The sequence below is a fragment of the Engystomops pustulosus genome, chromosome 7 (genome assembly GCF_040894005.1).
Source record: "Engystomops pustulosus chromosome 7, aEngPut4.maternal, whole genome shotgun sequence".
In the NCBI taxonomy this organism is placed as follows: Eukaryota; Metazoa; Chordata; class Amphibia; order Anura; family Leptodactylidae; genus Engystomops; species Engystomops pustulosus.
The window spans coordinates 81681248-81708404 of NC_092417.1; the positions used below are offsets into that span (position 1 = coordinate 81681248).

Below are 27157 nucleotides of genomic sequence, written 5' to 3' on the forward strand. Positions count from 1 at the left end.
AAAAACCACATGTTTTATACAAATCGAAAGGGAAATGACATCAGGTTGATAGTTTCAAACGGAATTACGAATACTTGATTGACAAGTATCTGTGATTAATCAGATATCTTGTCTTTGGAAATTTTTTTCCGTTTTTTTCTTTTGTTTGTCAATGATGGTACAACTTAATTATGTAAAAAAACATTTTATCTGAATATAAAACCTTTTTCGAACTATAAGACGCTTCTTACTATAGGACGCATCCCAGATTTAGGCTTCCAAAAAAGAAAAAATATATTTTAAACTAATTAAAATATCCCTGTTGGTCACACTAAAGCATAGCACACACAGATCTGCTACATCCATACATTTACACACACAGCTCTGGTGCATCCATATACTTACACACATAGCACTGCTTCATCCATACATTTACACACAGCTCTACTTCATCCATACATTTACACACACAGCTCTGCTGCATCCATACATTTACATACACAGCTCTGCTGCATCCATACATTTACACACAGAGCCCTGCTACATCCATACATTTACACACACAGCCCTGCTACATCCATACATTTACACACACAGCTCTGCTATACACATATAAGGAACACATTGGGAACTGCTCTACTCATGAATACACACACAGCTCTGCTATACACATATAAGGAACACAGTGGGAACTACTCTACACACACAGACCCCACCACCACCATCACCTTCACCTTTTCTTCTTCTTACCCTGTCCCAGCGCAGCATGTCCCCATTCTCGCAGTATGGGGACCCACAAAGTTCATCATCAAGAAGAATATATATATATATATATATATATATATATATATATATATATATATATATGTATATATGTATGTGTGTGTGTTTTTCTCTAGTGGGTCTCAATGACTTTTCTGGGTCATTGGAATTTTTCTTCCATTTATCTTAGAAGTCATATTTCCTCTCTAGTGGTAATTGCTTTTGCATTTACTAATGCATGTAACAAGTTTTGTTATTTTACATTTCAAAACGGGTTTAAATAGGCGGTTGACTGTTTTTTGTACTGTTACTTGGTTCAACTTTTTAGACTCTACAGTCCAGACACTGGTAAAGTGCTGTGTCACAGTGTCAATTTGTCAAATGTAATTTCCATACAGTAACTAACAACTTTTATTTATTCCCACACTTAAAACACCCTACACATTTTGTCCCACTTCTCCTCACATTGTAGTCTCTTTTCTCTTTACATTCTGGTCCTGTCCTCCATTATACCATGTTCCCCAATGCTCTTTCTTATATTATGTCCCCTTCTCCTTTCCTTACAATGTGCTCCCTCGCTTCTCATTACATTTTTTCCTTTGGTGATGTAAGAAGCATGTGATCAGTAATATGATGCTGACATCAACACAGATCCTGTACCTGTAGGACACCCGGAAGAGGGGAGAGCAGTTCGGAGGCTCTCCTCTCTGAGAGATCGGATGAAGCCCTATTTCAGGGCATCACCCAATCTCCATTACAGCGGTCAGTAGGGTCTGGCCGTGCAGGATCCTCCTGACCTTCGGTCTATAAGATGCAGGCACTTTTTAGAAAGATTTTTTCTTGCTAAAAAGTGCGTCTTATAGTCAAAAAAATACTGTATATACTAAAAAAAAGACCAAATACTCAGAGATGACCTTCCGAAATGCCAGCAAATTACGTTCAGAAAATCTAGGTCTATAAAAAACATTGTGGCTCCAAGTAGAAAAATACAAACACAACAGAAACGAGAAAAAAAACGGGAACATTTAGATGTAACAAAGAGAGCAAAATAGATACATTTATATCAAATAATACAAGGTAAGCAGAATATAACATGTAGCTAATTGTACGTAATCTACTTGGTTACATGTAACTCCAGTATGTGGGAAGAACCACCCAATCAGGGAGGATGAGGTTCAATGGCCATAGATCTTAAAATAACCCCTTAACGCTGAAGCCACTTTTCACCTTCCTGACACGGCCCATTTTTTCAAATCTGCCCTGTGTCACTATAAATAGTTATAACTTTATTGTTTTCTTGTGACACATTGTACTTCATGTTAGTTGACAAATTTTGGTGGTATGTTTTGCATTTATTTATGAGAAAATCAGATATTTGGTGAAAATTTGGAAAAATTCTCGATTTTCGAACTTCAAAATGTGCTACTTTTTCCATACATAGTCATAACAGAAAAAAAACTTAATAACTAACATTAACCAAATGTCTACTTTATGTGGACATGGTTTTTTATGCATAATCTTATTTTTGTAGGATGTTATTGGCCTTTGAACGTTAGGTGCGATTTTTCACATTTCCATAAAAACCGCAAAATCCTGCTATTAAGGGACCTGCTCAGGTTTCAAATCACTTTCAGAGGCCTAAATAAAAGTAAAACCCCATAAATTACCCCATTATAGAAACTACGCCCCTCAACGTAAATAAAACAACTTTTATGAAGTTTGTTAACCCTTTAATTGTTTTACAGGGGTTAAAACAAAATCGGATAAAATTAATGTGTTTTTCAAAAAATGTACAAATTCTCAGCGGATAAAATACCAAAACGCTCCACAAAATTTGATACCCAATCCCTCTCGCATAAAACAATACCCCATATGTGGTGGTAACCTGCTGTATGGGCACACGCCAGGGCATCAAAGGGAAGCTGCGCCATTCAGAGCATATTATCCATTGGCACTTTTTATTGGCTATACAATCCTTTATTTTTTTGGCAATTTGGACATATAAGGGCTTATTTTTTGCGACATGAGATGCACTTTACAAATACTTCATTTTAGTGGGTCATTAGCTTATTGATGAGATTTTATTAACTCTTGAATGCATGGGTGAAAAGAAAATTGTCAATTTTTGTTTCATTTCTTTTCGTATTTTTTGGGGGTCGTACACCGTACACTAAAAATACTATATTATCTTTATTCTATAGGTCACTACGATTACGGTGATACCTCATTTATATCGTTTTTCATTTATTTTTACAATTTTACTGGAAAAAAACTAATATAGAGGAAATCTCATTTGTTTTAGCATCCCCATCTTTTCGGAGACGTAGCGTTTATATCTTTTTTGTTGACAGAGCTAGTTTAGGGCTTATTTTTTATGTGTTGAGTTGTCCTTTCAATTGATACCATTTTGGCGCACATAACTTTTTTTGATCACTTTTTAGAACATTTTTGTGAAGAGATTTTATGAAAAATGTAAATTTTTGGCGAGTTTTTCGGGTTTTGTTTTTACAGCGTTCACCGAGCGGGCCCAATAATGTTTCTGAGTTATTGTACGGATTGTTACGGACGCGACAATACCAAATATGTGGGGGTTTTTGGCGATTTTGTGGGTTTTTTTCACTTTATTGCATGAGTATAGGGAATGTTTGTGTTTAGGGGACTTTAACTTTATTTAATTAATTCTTTTTATTAAAAAATGTTTTTATTAAATGTTTTTAACTGTGTTTTATCACTTTTACAGGTAAGCTTGAACAAGCGATCCACTGATCACTTGTTCAAGCTATTCTTCACATTACACAGTTTAATACAGGTGTATTACACTGTGTAATACCTTAAATAAAAGGGAATCTTTTTGGATTTACTGATTAAAAACCTTACAACCTTCTAAACGAAGCTATCGAGTCAACGTAACTGTCTAAAATAAAGTCTTGCTAAGAATAAAAAGAACATATAATTTTCAATTGATGTATTAACTTTTTGCATATATAACTTGCATTTTATGTATACAAAAAAGATGGTTTACATATTTTTACAAAGTTCTTTCTCTTCTTTCTTTTTTATTATAGAGGCCCTTTCCCTTATTTTAAACATAAGAATACAATTACCGCAAACAGAATATTCATATAGGTTTTATATTCAGATAAAATGTTTTTTTCACACAATTAAGTTGTACTATCATTGACAAAACAAAAGAAAAAGACAAATATCTGATTAGTCACACTTACCTGTCAGTCAAGTACTCGTAAATCCGTTTGAAACTATTAATCAACCTGATTTCATTTCCCTTTAGATTTGTTTAAAACATGTGGTTTTTAAATGTAACATTATGCATATTTTTTTAATGCCTGAAGAAGATCCTATTACATGATCGAAACGTATTGCAATTAGAGATGAGCGAGCACTAAAATGCTCGGGTGCTCGTTACTCGAGCCGAACATTTCCCAATGCTCGAGTGCTCGTTTCGAGTAACGAGCCCCATTGAAATCAATGGGAGACCCGAGCATTTTTCAGTAAAATTATAAACTGAACGAGCACAGTGAAAGAACACAGTGCAGAACAGATTGCAGATGTTCGGGAACATCTGCAATCTGTTCCAGAGACACGCGTGCAGAACGGTGTTCTCCGCAATAGTATTTGAAGAACAATATGTGTAGAGAACAACTTGCAGATGTTGCCAAACATCTGTAATGTGTTCTTCACACATATTGTTCTTCAAATACTATTGCGGAGAACACCGTTCTGCACGCGTGTCTCCGGAACAGATCGCAGATGTTCCCGAACATCTGCAATCTGTTCTGCACTGTGTTCTTTCGCTGTTTTCTTCAATTAAATGATTAAATTAAATGTTTTAATTGTATTTTTTTACTGTTCTTCACTTCTTTTTTTTTAATTAAATGCTCGTTATCGAGCAGGGCAAATACTCGTCCGAGCAACGAGCCGGTCCGAGTATGCTAATACTCGACCGAGCATCAAGCTCGGACGAGTATACTCGCTCATCACTAATTGCAATCAATAAAGACATCGCCTTTTAAAACTTACGAGAAGTGCACGCAGCACCATTTCTTGCGGCTCCAAAAAGGACTTTCCTTGTGCTTTGATCCAAATATCCTCTAGAGCAGTGCCAGCGGGATCTGACCTTGCTCTACCATCAGAGACAATGGCAAGCAGCATACACATGATTACCTTTGAATGAAAACGCTTATTTCCTCTTTGACAAGGTGAGCCTAAAACATGCGCCAATACGAACCTTTTGTCTTATAAAGTACCTTTTGATTCTTTGCGCTTTTTTTCTCTTTTGTATCTCCCCGCTCGGTTAATCTCTCACACATTTGAGAAAAAAAAAACAGCACCTTCCCAGATTTGTTTTTCTGTCTGACGCAGCACTGAACATCTCCCTGCACCATAGCCCCCACCCTTGCATTCCAGGACAAGCTCACACAGACACACACACTCATTTCCTGCAGGCAAACAACATCACAGCATGAGGAGAGCTACAAGCTACAGGCAGATAAGATCTTTATTTAGGGATGAGGGCGGGAGAGAGGTATATATCAGAACTATGTGTTTTATATTTGAGTTAGCATAGCTGAGAATGTCATTGTGTGTTATATCCATCTCATGGATCTCATCATCTCTGTTCTGTCCCCTCTCTCTTTCTATGTATCAGATACTAGTTCAATGTTCAGAAGCTAAATGAAAGTGTATATAAACCTCTGCCATGATAATCTAACCAAATTGTCGGCTCGCAGCATTTCATAGCACTAGAGGAATCATGAAGTGTCTAGTTAGAGAGTTCCTGCCCACACTCTGGAATCACTGACCATCACTGAGTTATAGAATCTAAAACAGCAATAAAACTGAGTAAAATTGTAAAGCAAGAGGTTACAAATGATCTTTGTGTAAACATCACTATTTCAATGAAATTTGAGAATTTTTTTTCTTGGTCAAACACCTTTAACTTTAAACTTACTAGAGATGACTTTCATTGCAAATGGTCTTTAGTCTCCAACTTCTAGGTATAGATTTTTTTCCTTTCATTGTAAATTGAATTTCATTAACATTTTTGTATTTGCTTCTTACAGAACCATAAGGATCTGCGTGCTGTATTGCAGCAAATAACAATTTACAAATGATGTCTGGACAGGAGCTGGCGGAAGTGGTCCAGATAGCAGTAGAAGACTTGCATCCTGATCATCACCCAGGTGAGTTCTTTGGAAGTATTTATCATTTGCAACATTTAATTTCTCTGTTCATTTTTACTTAACGCTGGTTGCTGTTATTTATCAGAATGGTATAAGTTGACTGATGAATTTGTGTAAAATATTGGTTTCTGTATGACAGTTCACTTAATACATTTTACCCAGTGAATTTAATAAAAAATTATGTAATTAACACATCTCACTTACTACATGAATATTAACAGGGCATTGTACACAATATGGGATTGATCAACAGGATAGACTTATTGGCAATATGTAGGTAGGTGAGAGTTTGGTTTTTTTTCAGCTGTCACCTGGGAGAAAACGGGTCCCACAACCCTGTTCATGGATTTCTGGAAGTTGTTGTTATTTAGTCCACTTTGTATTTCTCACCTATTTTATAGGCAGAACTTCCAGGCAGGAAATCTTAAATGAACATAGACAACTTTTCCCTAAGACTATAGTTTGTAAATGTTCCTGTTAGCTGTTCCTTATTTAATAAACTGTATTCTTTTAATATATTGTTTGAAAACTGTCAGCATACACTTTTGTATTCAGCAATGAGATATAACTTGTTACAGTTCTCCAAGTTTATTGTTATTGGCCAATAAAACATGGTTCAGATTGATGTTTATTAATCACTAAATCGGCGTTTTTCATTATGTGTTTATTGGTAAGTTAATTGAAGTCACTTGTCTGCAGTGCAGATTGCTTACTACAGTCTTTGCTCACACTGTAAAAGGCCTTGTCTCATTACCCTGCCTGCTTTTAAGATGTCTTAAAGATTTGTGATGCATACCCTTATCTTGTTTCAAGCATTTCAATGTAATTTTAAAATGTACATTATCTCTGTGTACAGCTGTGACTAAGAGAGATCACATTTTAGGATGGAGCTGTTGCTTTTTATAAAGTGGTGTAATCACCCTCCTTTTAGAAATTACCTTGTTTTTGTATGATGGGGATGAATATTTATTGTGCAATGTTGTTGTTGTTATTCGTGGCAAAAAAAATCTGATCCCATTAAACCCTAAGCCCCATTAAAAACTTGCAAGTTAGTTGCTTTTGTTGATTCTTTTGTTCCTGCATTTCTAGTCTTATAGTTTGCACTTTGGGATTGATGGTTCTCCATTGTTCAGAGAACTTGGGGAATTCCATCAGACACATCAGAATTTTCCTTTAAGTCAGCACGCTCACCTTTCCCAACATGAAATCTGCCAGACTTCATTGATCATTGTTTTCATTGGACGACTTGTCTGGTTCTAGTTGGGCTCCTGCACATGTACATATTGCTGTTTGTCATTGTCCCCTTATAGGACCCCATAGACAACCCTTTTGTAAACCAGTGGGATTTTAACCTGGCAAAAGGGTGTCTTCTGGAGTATCTTCAATAGTATCAGTATCTTTATACCTTGAGAAGTGTGAAGGGGTAACTCAATCTAAAATAGCCTTGGCCAGGGCGCTTAATTGCTTAGCGGAGTACCGTTCAGGTGGCGCTAAATCCTTTTGGGCTCAGCTACGGATTTTGGCTCTTAAGTTGACCTGTAAAAGGTACTTAATTTCGTAGTACCCGAGCATTTAAAATTATTCCTATAACACTGCCATGTTATTCTTTTTGGGGAAAACTGAAATTCATTAAATATTTTTGTCTTTTGATACCCCTGTCTTCCTATGCTCAAGTAAAAGGTTATTTTATTATTGAGGGGAGCTTTTTAAAAATTTGTTTTTGAATTTACTTTATCACCCCTAATTTACAGTGAGTGAGTTGAGAACTAGCCACACTAAGTGCCTAAATTGCTTGTGGAAATGTTGACATAATGCACTATGTCTGAATTACTAGCATTTAAATCGGAAACCCTAGTGTCTACTCAAGATAACCTGTCTATCACTATCTGAACGCGAGGGTACCATTGAATGCATTGTTTTCTCAATGGCTGTCGGACAGATGTGTGGTCATTTCAATGAACTAAGACTCTTGGATTTTGAACAGATGCTTGCAAGATTAGTTTATTCTTTCTAGGTTTCACAAACTGTTTACTCACCAACTCTTCAAGCCAACAGAGGGTTGGCCTTGTATAGAGGAAGATGAATGTCTTATCACACGCCATCACCCCACCCGTGTCATTTGTAAGATTTGAGTGTTTACAAGCTGCCTCAGGACACCGGGTCAGAAAGTGAAAACTGCTGGCAGCTCTCCTGCTAACCCGCTCTACGTCCAGAATGATAAACTTCTGTCCTGAACTGTTTCATTTTTCTCTTTTTCACAGTTGTTCTAGAGAATCATGAAGTCACAGAAGAAGACATGGCACCTTCACTCAAAAGACAACGCATAGAAATAAATTGTCAGGATCCATCTATAAAGGTTTATTATTCATGTTCCCTTACATGTTGATACCCTAAAGCTACTTTCATAGGCAGGTTTTTGAAAATATCTTGCAGAATTATTTATAAACCAAACATTGGAGAATGTATAAACCTTGTTGGAGCCTTGTTTTGGCTGACACGTACGGATTCTACATACTGCTACGTGAAGCTGGCTTTAAGTTAATTAAATTGGACTGTGTGCAAAACTAGTTAGGGAATGTTTCTCATGATCCCTCGTGATCCATGATCAAAAGCTGCACCCTGGCTCTGGAGATGTTGTGGATCCTGCACTGCTCTAATTCTCTAAGTAAATGTTGCGCTGTTGTGGACTCCCTAAATATAGCAGGAAGCAACTGTAAGCAAGGGTTATCAGGGAATACCCCAAAGGGAATCCCGTCAACTGACCCTACAGGGTAGATCCCCATCTCAGGGAGGGTACCCCCTGACACCATCTATTTTTAAATAATTTTAATTTATTTATTCCCTTGTGGTAGATGATGAGACTTAGACTACCAACCCTGATAATGAGAGGCAAAATCATTACTAGTGAGTCATGGACTCAGTGGGGAAATTTTATTTGGCAGTTCCTTGCAATAGTTTTATGTTAGCCTGAGGTGTCTTCAAGATTGTGCTGACCCAAACAATAAAGGGATTTGAAGAGCTAAGCCGTAAAAAAAAAGGTGAAATTGTGTTTTGTTTTTTAGCTTCCCAGTACACTGGAAAGTATATTTTGTAATTATGCAAGTTCAAACTGGAAAGGCAAAAACGTAAAAGGACTGTGATGTAAAGAGGTCAATTAAGCTTTGTGCCTTTCATTCATCTTTCTGTCACTAGATGGCAAACTTGCTATGCTTCACTAGGTCATGCTTTACTATTACATTTTCAATTAAAGTGAGTTCAATGCAAGGTAAGAGATGAAATTCTCTTTTTTGCAAACATTTTTCCATCAGCAAACTTATTAAATAATAGTGAACCACAGCCAGGGTAATTCTCAACTGGGCATATTTTGAGAAGTATAAAATATTTGTATAAACATTTTATGGCATTGCTGGAATATACAAGTAAGGGTACATGCACTTTTCAGCGTGCTGTAGAGAAAGAGGGATGAGCACTGCTCACCCATCCCCTCGCCATAGAGCAGGAAAGGGTAGCCGCCGTAACACTGTGAAATATAGGACATGTCCTATATTTCACCAAGCACGCTCACTGCAATGTGCTCACAGGGCACCATAGACGTCAATGAAGACCAATATGCGGCCTCACATCGGTCCCCATTATGTTAGTGTGAATGAGGCCTTAATATTATGAATCAGTATATGTGTGTGTGTATGTTTATATTTAACCCCTTAAGGACGCAGCCTGTTTGCAGGTTAAGGCTCGCAACTTTTTTTTGAAATTTGACCAGTGTCGCTTCCTGTGGTAATAACTTTTGAACACTGTTACTTATCAAAGCGATTCTGAGATTGTTTTTTCCCCACATGTTGTACTTCATTTTAGTGGTAAATTTTGGCTGATAAGTTTTGCGTTTATTTACAAAAAAAAGAAAAAAATGATGAATTTTTTAGAAAAATTTGCCATTTTCGAAATTCTAAATCAACGCGTTTTCAGGCAGATAGATTTACCACCTAAATAACTTGCAGAATAACATTTCCCATTTGTCTACTTTACATTTTCATAATTTTTGAAATGTTTGGATAATTTATTTTGACGTCACGCGCCCTACAAATCGAATAGGGATTTTCCGTATTTTCGGAATTGACTATTTTGGGGATAAATACTGTTTGAAATCAAATTTTACATATTTAGCAACAAAACCCCCTATATAACCAACCCATTTTCAAATCTGCACCCCTCAAACTATCAGAAACAGCATTTACAAAGATTGTTAACCCCTTGAGATCTTCATAGTAATTGAATCAAAATGGCGGTGAAATTTAGAATGGTCAAATTTTGTCAGTTATACGTTCATTTAGCCCTAAAATTTACACATTTCCAAAAGATAAAAAGAGAAAACTCACCATAAAATTTGTTCTACAATTTCTCCTGAGTGCAGTGACCCCCCACACGTGGCCCTTACTTGTGTTATGGGGGCACAGCGAGGCGCAGAAGGGAAGGAGCACCCTGCAGCTGCCAGGATTTTAGTTTTCTGGTTGCCCCCTTTTGAAGGCTATAAAATTTTTGCTTTTCCGTTATTTGGGCCATGTGACGGCATTTTTTTTGCGGGATGAGATGCTTCTTCCAGGCTTACCATTTTGGGGTTGGTATCACCTATTGTTGAAAATTTTGGAACTTTTTTTTGAGGTCATGAGTAGAAAAGCATCAATTCTGTACTGGATTTTTTACTTTTTTTTTTTTTTTTCCGTGTTCACCGTATATCCTAATAATCCTGTTATCTTTATTCTATGGGTCGATACGATTACGGGGATACCAGACATGAATATTTTTTCTTATGTTTTACTAAATTTGCCAAATAAAACCCTAATGTGGGGAAAAATCTATCATTTTTGCATCGCTGTCTTCCAAGTGGCATAACATTGTTACGTTTTTGGCTACAGAGCTGGTTGATGGCTTGTTTTTTGCGGGACATGTTGTTCTTTGCAACAATATCATTCTGGAGTACATATGTTTTGTTGATCACTTTTTATTGCATTTTTAGTGGGATATAATAGGTAAAAATCATAATTTTTGGCGGGTTTTTGACGTTTTTTTTTTATGGCGTTCATCATATGGGTTCAATAGTTATTTAGTTTTATTCTATGGATTGCTACGGACGCGGTGATACTATATATGTGGGGTTTGTGTTATGATTTAGACTTTTTTGAGCGTTATATGTCTCTTTATATGTTTTGGGGCTTATGGACATTTTTAGTGATTTATAAAGTAATTTTTTATTGAAAAACATTATTTTGTACATTTTTTACATGATCCACCATGGGATATGAACAAGCAATCATCTGATTGCTTGTTCTTGATAATACTCTGCAATACTAATGTATTGCAGGGTATTATCAGTGCCAGCCTATGCAGATGCATAGGCTGACACTTTGCCTTTAAGATGACGTCACAGACGCCATCTTAAAGGTAAACCCTCCAGGCTTCTCTGGGGTCCCGATCGGACCCCAGAGGAGCCAAAACAGCGATCGGCCCCCCCGAAAACGGTGCGGGGGGGCCGATCGTGGGGTAAAGACCCCCAGAAGGCATGTTAAATGCCGCGGTCGCGTTGACCGCGGCATTTAACGGGTTAAACACCCGCGATCGGAGCCCACTCCGACCGCGGGTGTTAGCCGGGGATGTCAGCGGTAGATTACCGCTGAAATCCAGCGGCTAACGATGCCGGTTCGGCTGCTATACAGCGCTGAATCGGCATCGTCTCTGCGCCGTAGCTGTACTGCGCTGAGCGTTAATCGCGGGACTCAGCGCAGTACAGCTACGGCGCAGAGCGCTAAGGTGTTAATACACACACATTTTGGTTTCCTTTTAATCCTGTGACCTCTCTTCTTCATGAAGACTATACCAGTCCCTTGAAGGGCATTTAGGACATATATCTCAGATTGGTTTTATGTCATTTTGTTCGCCTGAAAGCTTAGCTTCCAATTTTGCCTTTCTTGCTTTTCCAGTCCTTCCTTTTCTCCATCAACCAAACAATTTGCCTGCGATTGGATAGCATTGAGTCCAAGCTGCAAGTTCTAGAAGCAACATGTAAGTCCTTAGAAGAGAAGCTAGACCTGATCATGAACAAGCAGCCCACCCCAATCCAAGTACCCATGGTGGCCGGGTCCCCGCTTGGAGCCACTCAGACATGGAACAAAGTTCGATGGTAGGAGACATCTTTGAACATGTATTATTATTATTGTTATTATTATTATTGAATATATTTTATTTGTTATAAGTTACTACCAATATGGCTGGAGCTGCAGTTGTGACCTGGAACTTGTATACAATACGATAGACAGACATGGAACATAGGTACATTCTATTAATCAGTATAGTTCCTAACCAGGCAGAGAAAAACACAAATACACTACTGGATACAACAGTAATATGTATTTAAAGGAAATCTACCTCATCCTTGGGCTGCATTCACACGACCGTAGGGGTTGTATGTAGTGTTTATATATGAAATTAGTCATCATAAGTTATTATTATTTATATATCTTTTTAGGTCTTACAATGTATCTATCATGTTTATTAGGACTATACCTTTATATTGTTTGATTTCTGTTTAAATTCCATATATTATAGACATAGAAGGATACATCAAATGATAAAACAGCATTCATTTTCCTAATCTTAAGCAGTATTTAATGTGGAAATTTAATGGAAGAAAAGAGGCTTTTAAAGCCAAATTACCATAATGTTTGCACTAAACTTCATGTACATAAATGTATTGCTCTCAGTCATGCTGTTATTCTGTAAGTCAGTAGTTACTCTCTTATGGTGTTTAAAAGAGTTTTATTATTACTGTATATACTCGAGCATAAGCCGACCCGAATATAAGCCAAGGCCTTTAATTTTACCACGAAAAACTGGGAAAACCTATTGACTCCAGTATAAGCCGAGGGTAGGAAATGCATGGGTCACAGCCCCCCTGCTCCATGTAGTATACAGCCAACCTGCCCCCTGTAGTGTACTGCCAGCCTGCCTCCTGTAATATACAGCCAGCCCCCAGTAGTATACAGCCAGCCCACCCAGCACTTAAATAAAATTAACTTATACTCACCTTCCGGTGGCCCCGATGTTCAGCGCGGCTCCTCTTCTTTCTTCCCCTCGTCTGTCGTCAGTCTTTTGTAACAGCCGGCAGTGACGCGAACATGTTTCTTTCCGACCGGCACATACTATGATGCGGCCGCTGATGATGTCATAGTATGCACTGGTCGGCAGATAACATGGCTTTGTCTATGCCAGCTGTTACAGAAGACCGAAGAAAGAAGATGAGCTACGCTAAGCATCGGAGCCGCCGGAGGGTGAGTATACAAGTTTATTTTTTATTGACTTGTGTATAAGCCGAAGTAGGGTTTATCAGCACATTTTTTTGTGCTGAAAAACTTGGCTTATACATGAGTATATATACGGTAATTGTTCATTCTTTGACCTTCAGCAAAAGTTTTTATGTACATCTCGGGGTTTTGAGAATTTAGATAACCTAGAAATTTAAAAACAATATAGTTTTTTTAATAAATTTTACATTTTAACATTTTTGCTTGAGTTGGAATACAAAGCCATGTACACTACTGTAGAGTATAATAATTTCCTTCTATTCCTTACTGTATCAGCATATGAATTTTCATGTACACCCCTCCCTTCCTGTATCTGTCTAAGGGGAACTTTTATCTTGGATTTGGTCCCAACTTGTTTTCTTCCTTGAGTCGTTTGTAAATTCAGCTTCTCTTTTCAATTAACATAATCTGAAAACATTTCCTCTGCGAAATACTTTAACAACAACCTTTCTAATACCTATAACCTGTAGGACAGTAGATTGTTATTATTTTGCTGTTGTTGTACAGCATCAGCTTGTGTTTGATGGAAGGTTAAGATAAAAGCTCATATCCTGCCAACTTGTTGCTCTTGAGCTTCTAGTTAACTGACACTTTCAATACATTGTATCCAGGTTGCAGATGTGCAGTTATTTTCTTATTCCATTTTGATGTGCATCAGGATGAAACATTGTCCTCAGGAAAAAATGATTTAACTCCAGCTGAGCTTTTTGCTGAATGTTGGATTGAAACTCTGTGCACTTACTCGTGAAGGAGCCATGTAGAATCCAGAGGGTGTTTGGCCCATATATTTAAGACTTGGTCATGGTAAAAAATATATATGCAACCTTCTGTGCTGGGCCTAGGAATCTATTGTTTCTACTTCCTGCCATGTACTACCCCCATCTGGTCAGCAGCTACTGGATGAAGTCAGATCTGTGACTTTTGACCCCCATGAGATAAGAAGACAGTGAGATTTTTTGTATTGTATATTTGTATATACACAGTACAGGCGGTCCCCTACTTAAGGACACCCGACTTACAGACAACCCATAGTTACAGACAGACCTCTCTGACCTCTGGTGAAGCTTTCTCAATGCTTTACTATAATCCCAGATTGCAATAATCAGCTGTAAGGTGTCTGTAATGAAGCTTTATTGATAATCCCATTACAGCAAAAAAATGTTTAAACTACAATTGTCACTGGGGCCAATTTTTTTTTTGTCTGGATCTACAATTATAAAATATACAGTTTCGACTTACATAAAAATCAACTTAAGAACAAACCTCCGGACCCTATCTTGTACGTAACCCGGGGACTGCCTGTATGACTGTATAAATGTATAGATGAGTATACTGTATATACTTGAGTATAAGTCGACCTGAGTATAAGCCGAGGCCCCTAATTTTACCACCAAAAACTGGGAAAACCCATTGACTCTAGTATAAGAGGAGGGTGGGAAATGCATTGGTCACAGCCTCCAGTATATAGCCAGCCCCCTGTAGTGTATAGCCTGCCAGCCCCCTGTAGTGTATAGTCTGCTAGCCCCCTGTAGTGTATAGAAAAGGTATCCCAGCTCACCTCCAAGATCACATCGGAGTTGGCACGGCACCCGCCTTGTTTGCACAGGCACGATACAAATTAGAAAAAATTTGATGGTCCAGCCAACATCGATGAGCTTTCAGACTTTTGTTGTGTCATTTTCATTTATCCACAGTGTTAATCCATAGTTCTATGGATTAACACTGTGGATAAATGAAAATGACGCAATAAAGTCTGAAAGCTCATCGATGTTGGCTGGACCATCACATTTTTTCTACCCTGTAGTGTGTAGCCTGCCAGCCCCCTGTGGTATATAGACAGCCAGCCTCCTGTTTGCCCAGCATATAAAAAAATTAAACGTACATACTCGCATTCCGGCGCCCCCTATGCTCGGCGAGGCCACGGCTCTGCCCGCTGTTACAACCGAGAAAAGAGGAGCCGCAGGGACCGTAGAATCGGGGAGCCGCCCGAGCATGTACGTTTATTTTTTTTATAAACTCGTATATAAGCCGAGGTGGGGGTTTTAAAGGTTTCCCTCTATACGGCTTATTCACTGAATAATCTTTGAACTGACAGTTTAGGTGGTCACTTCCCTAGCGACATGCAGAGGGGCAAAAGTCTTCATAAGTATTGGGAAGTTAAAGAGGACCTGTCACCCCAATATGGCCCCTAGGAGCTGCTTGCTAAAGTAAGCAGCTCCCTACCCGTACGCCTGTATTAGTAGTGTTAAATTGGAAGCTTCCCATAAAGCTGGCAAACGCTACACTTCCATAGCCATCAACATGCTGGACCAAGCTTCCAGTGGTCCAGCGTATTCTTTGGGGGGGGGGGGGTGGAGGATGGTCCAATGAGGCCATGACTGCTGCATGAAGCCCAGCAGTCACTGCCGGCCTATGGTGTGTGAAGGGCAACCCTGAGGAGAAGCAGAGGAGAGGGGAGCGCCTCGGACCACCCACTCATGAATACGTTCTGAGGGATATGGCAGTGCAGTGTTTGCTAGCTTTATGGAAAGGTTATGATAAAGCTAGCATTTTAACACTGCTATTACTGGGGTACGACCAAGGAGCTGCTTACTTCAGTAAGCAGCTCCTAGAGGCAATATTGGAGTGGCAGGTCCTCTTTAATGAATCCACAATGAATCCAGCCTTTCTTGTCTGGTTGTGAAGTGCGGCTCTAGCTTCATTCTGCTGGGAAATAAGAGGGGCAGCATTAAGCTCTTCGTGCACTTGTCCAGGTTATTTAACTATTCTATTGAGAAGTATCCTAGGAACCTGGTATCCACCTGGCAATGTCCACAATTCCTTCATGTTTTCTAGCACCCCAGCGCAGGTTTTGCACCCAGATTCATCAGGCGGGCAGGTGAGTGAGTTAGCTGCATATATATAGTATACAAAACAGGTGGAACATCATCCCCTTCATCCACCCCTGTGTGAGTATCTTAGCGGGCTCATGCAGCCAGAAAAAAGCATTCATTCCTCTAAACGCCATTTACGCTATCACACTCTCAACTGAGTCCAATGAGTGTTTCCATAACTGATGGAAGCGATCATTTTTTCAGGAGCCCGGGTGGTGGTGAGTGCAGCTGTGAAGTCCTCAACATTACTCTCCTTCTGCTCTACTCTGTGTCTTGACTCTTGACACTGGTAAAATGCATCGGGTAAAAGACACCTTTGCCCAGAAAAGCAGGAGAGGACCCAGGAACAGAAAGTACTTGTCAGTTGTACGGTACTGCTCCCATTTACTCTACCTTTCCTGACGCAGCTCTGCTTCAGGTTCTGATGCCCCGCGCATACAACCGTCGTGAACACAGAGCACATGAAGGAGAGAAAATGCTGCAGTGTGGAGCAGGGATGAGAAGAATATCCAGGAAAGTAGATTTTTTTTATGTCTGTTCTAGGGGTCTCTAGTTTTATTATTGTCCACTCTGGGAGTCTCTCCATTATTATCGCTGTCTGCTGTGGGGTCTCTACTATTATTGTCTGGTCTGAATGCAGTATTTGGTTTCTGGGGTGGTATTGTTCACCCCTGTCCTAATTCTTTAGAATATAATAGGAATCAAACAGATATTTAAAGGAGGTTACATAATTTTTATAATTTATTATATGTTTGTGGAGTCAGAGTCGGTTAATTTTATCAACACTCCGACTCCACCAACATGGTCACCAACTCTGACAGCACAGCCCTGATTACCAACCAAATACTGCATTCAGAGCAGACAATGATAGTGGACAATGATGTGCTGCTCTACACTGTGTACTGCTATGGTTGTATGTGCCATTATCAGGACCCAGAGCAGAACTGTGCCAGAAGCAGGTACGGACCCGGGAGCAGTACCGTACATCTGACAAGTACCTCGGGGACCTCATTTTCACTAAAGTTAGGTTGCAGGAGCCCATTACACCTGCATTGCAAATATGTCTTTCTGCTTTCTCTAAGCATTTGCATTTCAATATAATTGTGTGTTTTAACTTACCTGGCTTCCTGACAGAATCCTCTGTGCAGTCCCATGCATTTCAAAAAACACCATGTGACTTGTCTCTGCCGCTCACTCCTTAGCTCTCAGCCCCCACCTTTTTGCTTCTTCACAGAGCTTACAGCGTGGTAAGCTGACGTCAGTGGGGGAGGGATGAGCTGTATAGGAGCACAAAGGTGGAGGCTGAGCGCTGAGGAGTCTGCAGGACAGACAAGTTGCATGTTTTTTAAAATGCATTCAAACCAAAGTAAGTCCCTGAACGATACAGGCTTTTGTCGGGAAGCCAGGTACGTTAAAACGCACAATTATATTGTTATGCAAATGCTTAGAGAAAGAAGAAAGATACGTTTGCAGTGCAATGTGATGGGGTTCTGCACCTTGTCTTTAGTGAAAATGAGGTTCCTGGTGACAGGTTCCCTTTATCCCTTCTGGGTCCTCTCCTGTTCCAGGGGCCATTTTTCTCTGGATCAGGACACTGGTGCATATACAAAGTCAGGACACTGAGCGGAGCGGCAGCAGAGAACCCGGGGGCAGTGAGGACTTAACAGCTGCACACAGCGCTACCCAGCCTCCTGCACCAATCAAGTCTCCATCTGTTACGGAAATGTTAATTGGACTGTCTGCATGGTGCATGCCGCATTTGGCTGGTCATCTGCTGCTTCTGCATCCTCTTCTAGGATTTTAGTTGAGATGAATGTTTGCTAAATGATGAATGATGAAGTACACGGTCAGAGTAACAAGGAAAACAGGACTGTGGAGCTGGAGTCAGAGTAATAGTTTCCAATGTCAAGCTTCCAACCCTAGCATCATATGCCATGTGTTTATACACTTTAAGAGTTTGATACTCTTGCCTACATAGGGTATACCCCTAATCATATCCTACAGTTTTGTGTGCAGCTAGTGGTGAACAATGCAGCACATGATAGAGTACTATATAGCAGTGATGGCGAACCATTTAGAGACAGAGTGCCCAAACTGCAACCCAAAACCTAATTACTTATCGCAAAGTGCCAGTACGGCAATTTAACCTGAAAACTGACGGTTTAGTTTAGAATAAATAAAATGATACATTCCCGATCAGAGGTAGCTTTCCAAGTACTGCTAGCGCTGCATACACAAACGCAGAACTACAGTATGGGGCAGGCTTTGGCCCGTTCCAGATGCATTTCTGTGGAAACGCATACAATCAGTAACTAGTGCATGGTGTCGTCATTAAAACAATGCATTACACCGGGTTCTGGTTACCGATCACTTGCATTTCCATAGAAACCTATACCCAATCGGGCCAAAGCCTGCCCCCATGCCCTAGTGCTGCTTTTGTAAACACAGCTCTGGTGGTATTTGTGACCACACACTTACTAAGGACTGTTGTTAGGCGGCCTAACCAGTGCCGGCGTGCCCTTTAGACAGCTAGTTAGCGTCATATGGTATGACAATGAGATAGCCAGTTAGGTTGTGACAATGTACCAGACATCCTGACTCCTCAAGTCTAATGCTCGGAAATGACACTAGCTGACATTGGCAATATAGAGTGCCTGGTAGAGTGACTGGTGCGAGTGACAATTGAATGGCACCTAGTTACGATGCGCTCTAGCCATGGCTCTAGCTAATTTACACCTCTGATGAACTGTTAGTTGGATCACTAGCAGGGAAACGCGTTAGGTGTTACACTGTGTAACCGTGTCCACATATTACACTTGGTGACACGCTGTGCACGGTGTACTTTTTCTAAGGAGCCTTGTAGTTATTATACTGTGAGCCGTGTTCACATATGATGCATGGTGCTACGCGACTCACAATGTCTCTTTACAATTGAGCCATGTTTTACATATAGATGCAATTCACAAGCCAGATCTGCAGGTGGCGATATATAATTGCATGACTCTACATGTACACACGAAGAGTGGTTGAATATGCTATGTCTGCCTCCACTCATGCACTTTAGTGGGCCTCTCTCTGGTCTGACGAATGGGAGTTTGAATGTATTCTAACCAGTATTACTGAAGTGGGACTTACCTGTGAAGAAGGCGGGGGGCCAACATTATATTGTATGGTCCTCACCGAAGGTTGTACAATATCCCCCAGTAACTGAAGTTCTGTAATTCATCCCACAGTTTTGAGAGACCCAAGCCTGTTTATGCACCTAACCAGTGCAGGGTCATTTTTGGCTATTTTTTATTGGCCTAGTTTTTAATATTATAATAATAAAATTGTTTTTAAGTGTTTCCAATCACAGGCAGTACCTTTTCTATTCGATTATGGGGGCAGGCTTTGGCCCGTTCCAGATGCATTTCTGTGGAAACGCATACAATCAGTAACTAGTGCATGGTGTCGTCATTAAAACAATGCATTACACCGGGTTCTGGTTACCGATCACTTGCATTTCCATAGAAACCTATACCCAATCGGGCCAAAGCCTGCCCCCATGCCCTAGTGCTTTTGTAAACACAGCTCTGGTGGTATTTGTGACCACACACTTACTAAGGACTGTTGTAGTTGCCTGAATCACAGTGCTGTGTAAAATTTTACAGTGTTACTTAAACATGACTGTCTGACATTTATGGTAGGAAGAGGCAGCAGTCTTATCTTCTTACATAGGACTGGTGCTTTTTCCTACACATAAGGAGATAGTCCTGTTTAATCAGGTATGATAGGGTAGTGTTTTACACAGGACTGTCTGAGCTCGGATTACAGCAGTCCCATACACAGTGAAACGCCACTTTTACACCATTTTACATCACATAAAAGAGTAATAAAAAGTTATCAAAAGGTCACGCAGTCCTCAAAATGGTAGCAATGAAAACAACGGCTCATTAAGCAAAAAAATCACACCTCCCCAGCTCCGTACACTAAAGTTATTAGCGTCACAAGATGGTGAAACTATTTTCTTTTTCGTACGTTTTAATTATTGAAAAAGTATTAAAACACAATAAAACCTATAAATCTGGTATCACTGTAATTTTACTGAACCAAAGAATAAAGGAGACAAATGATTTTGAAGTAAAATATGTTACGCAAAAAATAAGCCCTCCCACCGCTATATATAAATGCACATATAAATATATAATATGTATATACATAAATGCATACATAGAAATACATATGTGACTTGCTCTTTGGTTGTCCAAGGTGGCGGCCGTGCTGGCGGGCAGAAGTTCAGGTGTCTGGTGTTCCGGGGGGTTGGTAGGGTAGATGGGCAGAGGGTGGGCGGAATGTGTTGGGGCTGGGGGGGGGGGGAAGGTAATGCAGCATCTGGAGTTTGGGGCAGTGGGGTTATGAGGCATGAGTTCCAGGGGAGGGGGTGATTGGGGGGGGTAGCGAGAGCGGGTGGAGTTCGGGCGGGCGAATTGCAGTAGTGGGCGGAGTTTGGGAGGGGGTAGCGGGCGGAGTGGGTTGCAGTAGTGGGCGGAGTTTGGGAGGGGGTAGCGGGCGGAGTGGGTTGCGGTAGCGGGCGAGGTTTGGGCGGGGTGGGGTTTGTGGTAGCGGGCAGAATTTGCTGGGCAGAGGGATTTGGGGGGGTGTTTGCGATAGTGGGCAGAAGCGGGCTGGGGTTCGGGCACACGGGGGGGTGGTGGCTTGTAGTAGCGGGCGCAGTTTGTGCTGGGAGTTCTTCGAAACGCAGCTGTGAGTTCGGAGCGCAGCTCCGATACTGCTTAAAGCTGAGTTGGGAAAGTGTTCAGTCGGCACCGACACATTGCCTGATTGGGAGGATTGCCTGGTTGGGAGGATGGGGCGCTTGCCAGCAGTGAGGGCTCTGAGTGCCCTCTCTGGCACGCGTGCCATAGGTTCGCCACCGCTGCTGTATAGCAACAGGCATAGTACTCTAGAATTCTAGAATTCTGACCATTGTTGGAGAGGTATTTATTTGCATTATATAGTAGTAAGGTCAGCGATTCATCTAATGAAATGAAAATTGATATCAGATGAACTATTTCATCCACAAAATACACCCTAGGATTATTAAATAATCTAATGTTAGATTTTTGTTTTAGCATCTCTGATCCCTTTAATAACAACACACATGAGTGACGCAGCTTCATACATGGGAACTATTATATAAATTGTGGGATATATACTGTGTAATTGTTTTGTCGTCTTGGATCATTATTTTCAAGTACTTTGTCCCATATGTGATCTTTGGCTCTAAACTGTTTTCTAATCCAATAGGATGTCGTGATATTGTAGATGGGAACGGTTTGTGAGACCAAGTAGCTCTATGACGCATCATTCTAATATGCGAGATTTGCTATTTGTAGTGACCCTATTCTTTGAAGGCTGTGGAGCTTTTACTGTGTTTTTCTCTTATTCATCGTATTAGTGATTATTTCAGAATTCTTTTCTTGACCCTTCCATGAAATGTAAGCTTTAAGAACTATCTAATTAGCTTGGTGGAAAGGGATTGCAAGGAGAGCTGTGCCTCGAGTCAGAGAAATATCCATGCAAGCTTATATTGGACAAACAAAATATTGCAGTTTTTAGAAGTGGGGCAAGATTGTGTTATGATCCATGAGAAAATAGACTCCTAGTAAGTTAAAGTGATACATTTTTTCTTTTCTGTAACTTTATTTTGTTTATTTGTATACCTAACAACAATACAAAATAGCTTCATTTTTTTTGTAAACCAGTGTATTCTATGAAAGATGTCCCATAAATTAGCCAAAACACCTATATTACCCATATAACTCCTCACAGTAGACATTATGTCCAATGGTAGGTAATAAAGTTTGATAACAATAACTACTAAAAGAAATACAAAAACATGGGCAGTGTGAACCGTATGGTAAATGCAAAACTTGATAAAGTGACATGAATCTTAACAACAGCAAGAATATTGCAACCCCCTTTACACTGTCTCCACACAGATAATAATCACAATGCCTGGTGGTTCCCAAGGCATTGCAATTATTTCAGTGATTTTAAACCAGAAACTGATGCACAAGCCCTGGTAACTCCCCCCCCCTCCCCCCCCCCCCCCAATGTGTTTTGTTTTGTTTTGTTTAACTTCAAAACAGGTGATGCTGATTCCTGATCACAAGCATTTAGGTGTAAATGCATATATGATTGGGACATGCTCCTCCTCACTAACTTTTTATTGGGATTTATACACGCAATTCAATTGTAGCCTGAGGCTGTAAAGGCAATGGTTTATATTGTCAGTCCCTTGCTGTTCTTATGTAAAGATCACATATAACAGTGACATTATGCTAACATCCCATTAGATTATGTTATCAGTGACAAGACGTGCAGAGTGGATTCACATCTCATCGCTGACGTCACAGGAACCTCCACCTTTTAGGGGCACAGAACGCAACATGAGCACTATTTTGAGGGGGCTGCTTTGCCAGAAGACTTATTTTATTGACTCCATCACAGTACAGTTTTTTTTGTGGCCAGTGTCCCAGCCTGATCCTGCCAATGGCACTGAGAGCAGGAGAGCTCTGTGCCCTTATATTCACCACATATATAGGCAGCAGACCCACGAACAGCTCCCCGGACCATTCTTTTACCAGGTGGGGACAGGGTGGGTCCTTTACCGCTGATTCTTGTGTCCACTATTGAAGGTCATGTGACTGAACGATCAATGGCCTGCACGACTTTCTATTTGGGCTGTGAACTATAGCAGTGAAGAAACTTCATCAGATAAACATTAATACATACAAGGAAATATAAATATATCTACATGTGGATGTTTGTATACATATATTATATATTTGAGCTGTAGATGCACACACAATACATGTGTAAAAAGCATGTACTTTGCACCTATAAAAATAGCGCACACATTTTTCACACAAGGACACTTACTTATGCAGATATCAGCATTATCTCTGCAGTAGTGATGTGTGGTTCACGAACAAACATGCTCTAAGAGGTGGCTCTTTCATGTAAATGACAAGAGTTGGTTCCCCTCAATGAGCCTATGGCTCACTTAACTTAGCCCTTAGTTGGCTCACCACACCCCCTTTAACCCAATAAAATCGGGTTAAAATTGCTGTTGCGTGGGGGACTGCCTGGACCGAGGCTCCATGTTATATATTTAATAGGGAGTTGTTCAGGAGCCAGAAGAGCCGGCTCTTCTTAGTGAGCAGAGTCTAATGATCCAGCTCTCTAAGAAGAGCTGGACTTCCCCTCTCTACTCTGTAGAATAACACAGCACAGGGAGGCACTGCACATATCCACCCTGTCCGTCACTGAGCTGTTGCTTATGTGCATAGAGGGTGGGAGGAGGATGTTATAGCTTCTCAGTGCAGAATACTTCAGCCATCGTGCATTCCAGCTGTCATATTTCATTGTAGTGCAGAATGGTCTTCTCTGCTTCCCCTACACAGCTAATGACAGACCCTATTTGAGGGTGAAGAGTTTGGCCAATAGCCCAGTTTGTCCCCTATAGTTATCCATGCTCATCACATTAGTTGCACTTGGGCAGTTACCTTACACATATTGTAGTGAGAAGGCCTGTATACACATAAAGATGCATAGGGCCAGAGGATCCTCCCATGTCACAGTTCGGCTGTAATAAGCATCAACTGTGAGCATGGAGACATCAAAACAGGCTCAGTGCAACAAGTGTTTGTAACTGGAAGGTCAAAGGCTCCTTGCTCAATTACTGCAGAGAGAAGTGATGTGTCCGGCTGGCGGAGAAATCCAGTCGACAAGCATGACAAGTATGACAACATAGACAAAATACAATACAAAATAATACTCACAAGCTGTACCCAAATAGTGACATTATCTTTCAAAATGATCAAGAAAGAAAAAGGATTGGTCTTACCGCTGTAGAGACGCGTAGGATTCCAAGGGATAGGGCCTCTGTACAAGCAATAAGATGCATATATGCTTGATGTATACACAGTCTGTCCCTATCAACCAGCAATGAAAGAGACACTGGTACTAACAAAGACAGTACCCAAGCCTTTCCCTAGCGTTCCTGGTGTAGTTTCACACTGTCATCAGAGAAAGCATAGATGGTGAGAACATAAATGGGCTAAAAAAGGAGCATGTGCTGTGGTAGTGGCAATACAGCACACCCAATGCATCACACAGGATGTCGGCAGCAATCTAGTGACAGTGGCATGTGTATGAACACCGTCACTGCTATTTAATAGATGGCGCCATGCACAAGATTCTGACCCACTGCATCCCTTATTTCAGGGTCCATTGGAAGAACGTGCCACTGTTATTCCACAATCTGTCTTCGTCGTTTGGCCCCTTTATTAAAAGTGGTAATCGGTCAGTTGCTACATCGATTCATTCCTACATTGGTCACTGCTATACACACAAACAAAGGAACACACTGGGCAGTGGGCACTACTTCTTCTTAACCTGCCCCAGCTTTTAACTTCTTCACAGCCCTATCCAGCATGAGGACCTTGAATGATGTAGGAAGCATGCTTCTGACATGTTTAGAGTCGGGAAGTGGTTAGGAAAGGGAGCGAGCAGTGTGGAGGCTCTGTTCTCTAGTACAGAGGTCCCCAACCTTTTTTGCACCAGGGACCGGCTTTAAGCTAGACCAGTTTTCCATGGCCCGGTGGGGGCGGGGCTTTGGTCATATGGGTTGGGGTTATGGAGGGGTGGAGCTTATAATATAAGATATCAGGGAGTGTCCGGACCAGATCCATCATATCGGTTTGGTGTAAAAATAAAGCAATGCAAAATGCATACAGCGTATCGCCATGTAGTATAAAATGCATACATGGTATCGCCATGTAGTATAAAATGCATACAGCGTATCGCCATGTAGTATAAAATGCATACAGCGTATCGCCATGTAGTATAAAATGCATACAGCGTATCGCCATGTAGTATAAAATGCATACAGCGTATCGCCATGTAGTATAAAATGCATACAGCGTATCGCCATGTAGTATAAAATGCATACAGCGTATCGCCATGTAGTATAAAATGCATACAGCGTATCGCCATGTAGTATAAAATGCATACAGCGTATCGCCACGTAGTATAAAATGCATACAGAATACCGCCATGTAGTATAAAATGTATCCAGTGTGCCACCAAGTAGTATAAAATGCATACAGCGTATCGCCATAAAGTATAAAATGCATACAGCGTATCGCCAAGTAGTATAAAATGGATACAGCGTATCGCCATGTAGTATAAAATGCATACAGAATACCGCCATGTAGTATAAAATGCATACAGCATGCCACCAAGTATTATAAAATAGATACAACGTACCGCCAAGTAGTATACAATGCATACCGAGTACTGCCATGTAGTACAAAATAGAAGCCCTGATAAATATCACAAATGCAGCATATATACACAAGTATTAGCCCGACCCCTGATGAAGCCAGGTCATTGGCAAAACATGTCGGGGGGCTAATCTCTTTCTCTATTTTATACTGCAGTGTACCTAGTGGGAGGTGTTACCCTTGTACTATTGGCTGGTTAAGATTAGGGCTTTGTTGTGACAACCACAACAGGTTTCTGTACAAGGTTGGGATCGGATTGATCCCTGACCACAGGAATCAATGCATGGGTTTAAATGATAATAACTCATAGCATTCAGGTTTGTATCATCGCAATACTAGTTAATACGATCTACTAGCCACTATAACATTGAACCCCATATCTAACACCCGCATCGGTTAGGGTGGTTACCCGCTCCCCCTCACCCTACAGGGGGCCGTCTTCCCAGCCAATCTTTGACGTTACTATTAAGCCTTTAATACGACTTTACAATCAAAGGTCACCTCCCCTAGGACATCTGTGTTTTTAATATATTATTCTTGATTTGAGCACCATAGTGGTTACTTTTTATCGTATTCCTATAATTAATAAAAGCTAAGTTTTAGCTGACACCATCTATTGTCGGGATATGGGCTCTCTTATGCCGTCCTAGGACGGTTTTTGTACTTACCTCATAAAAACACCCTGCCTGACAATTGGTCCAACCTTTTGATAAAATCGCATATATACATATAAACAAACAGTAGATACAGCATATACACACATACACATACACACATACACATACATATATACACACAAACACATATATATATACACACACATATTACATATATTTACACATATATACACATATTACACATATATATGCAAAGATAAAGTAACCTTACCTCTCTATTGTGTTCCTGGAAATTTCGGTGCCTTGTCCTGCAGCGGTGTAGCGCGGTGAGGTAGCCAGGAGCGGGTAGGTCGTGAGAGCCGGGAGGCTAGGGAGCCTGGAGCTTAAGTGGGAGCAGGGGGAGCAGGGAGCCGAGAGCCTGGAGGGGGGGGGGGGCGTTAGCGGAGCCGGGTTGAGACGGGAGTGAAAGGGAAGCCGAGAGCCGGATGCTGATAGGTGAAGAACCGAGAGCGGGGGGGCAGAGGGAGCGGAGAGCGGAGGGAGCGGTCGGGGAGCGTGGAGCTTGAGCAGGGAGCCGAGAGCCGGGAGCGGGGGGCAGAGGGAGTGGAGAGCGGAGGGAGCGGTAGGGGAGCGTGGAGCTTCAGCAGGGGCAGGGAGCCGAGAGCGGGGGGCAGAGGGAGCCGAGAGCGGAGGGAGCGGTAGGGGAGCGTGGAGCTTCAGCAGGGGCAGGGAGCCGAGAGCCGGGGGCGGAGGGAGCGGAGAGCTCGCGGCAGTAGCGGCACCGCACAGCGGGCACATCACGTCTTGTACCGGGGGGAGGCAGCAGTTCCCCCGCGGGCGCTCCCGGGGCCCGTGTGTTGTGTGAGGTGCGGAGATGAACCGCAGGACCTTGGCCTTCAGAGGCGGCGGAGGCATGGCCGTGGTGTCGGGGGCCCCCGTGAACAACAATGGCGTCAGCTCGGGGCTGCTCTCTGTGGACGAGGCCTCGGCCTGGAGCCTGAGCCGACAACTCAACGGGGGGAGCGGAGCCGCGGCCCC

General features: G+C 41.2%; 1 protein-coding gene across 2 annotated transcripts in view; it reads left to right on the forward strand.

The window, feature by feature from the left end:
* The window catches only part of BANP (BTG3 associated nuclear protein), a 345686-nt gene that overhangs the window by 54185 nt on the left and 264344 nt on the right, over window positions 1-27157 (forward strand). For both annotated transcript variants that reach the window (XM_072117099.1, XM_072117098.1), the window contains 3 exons: window positions 5823-5942; window positions 8204-8298; window positions 11918-12117. In XM_072117099.1, the coding sequence (XP_071973200.1) occupies window positions 5870-5942; window positions 8204-8298; window positions 11918-12117 (368 nt within the window). In that variant the 5' untranslated portion in view covers window positions 5823-5869. The remainder of the gene's footprint in view (window positions 1-5822; window positions 5943-8203; window positions 8299-11917; window positions 12118-27157) is intronic.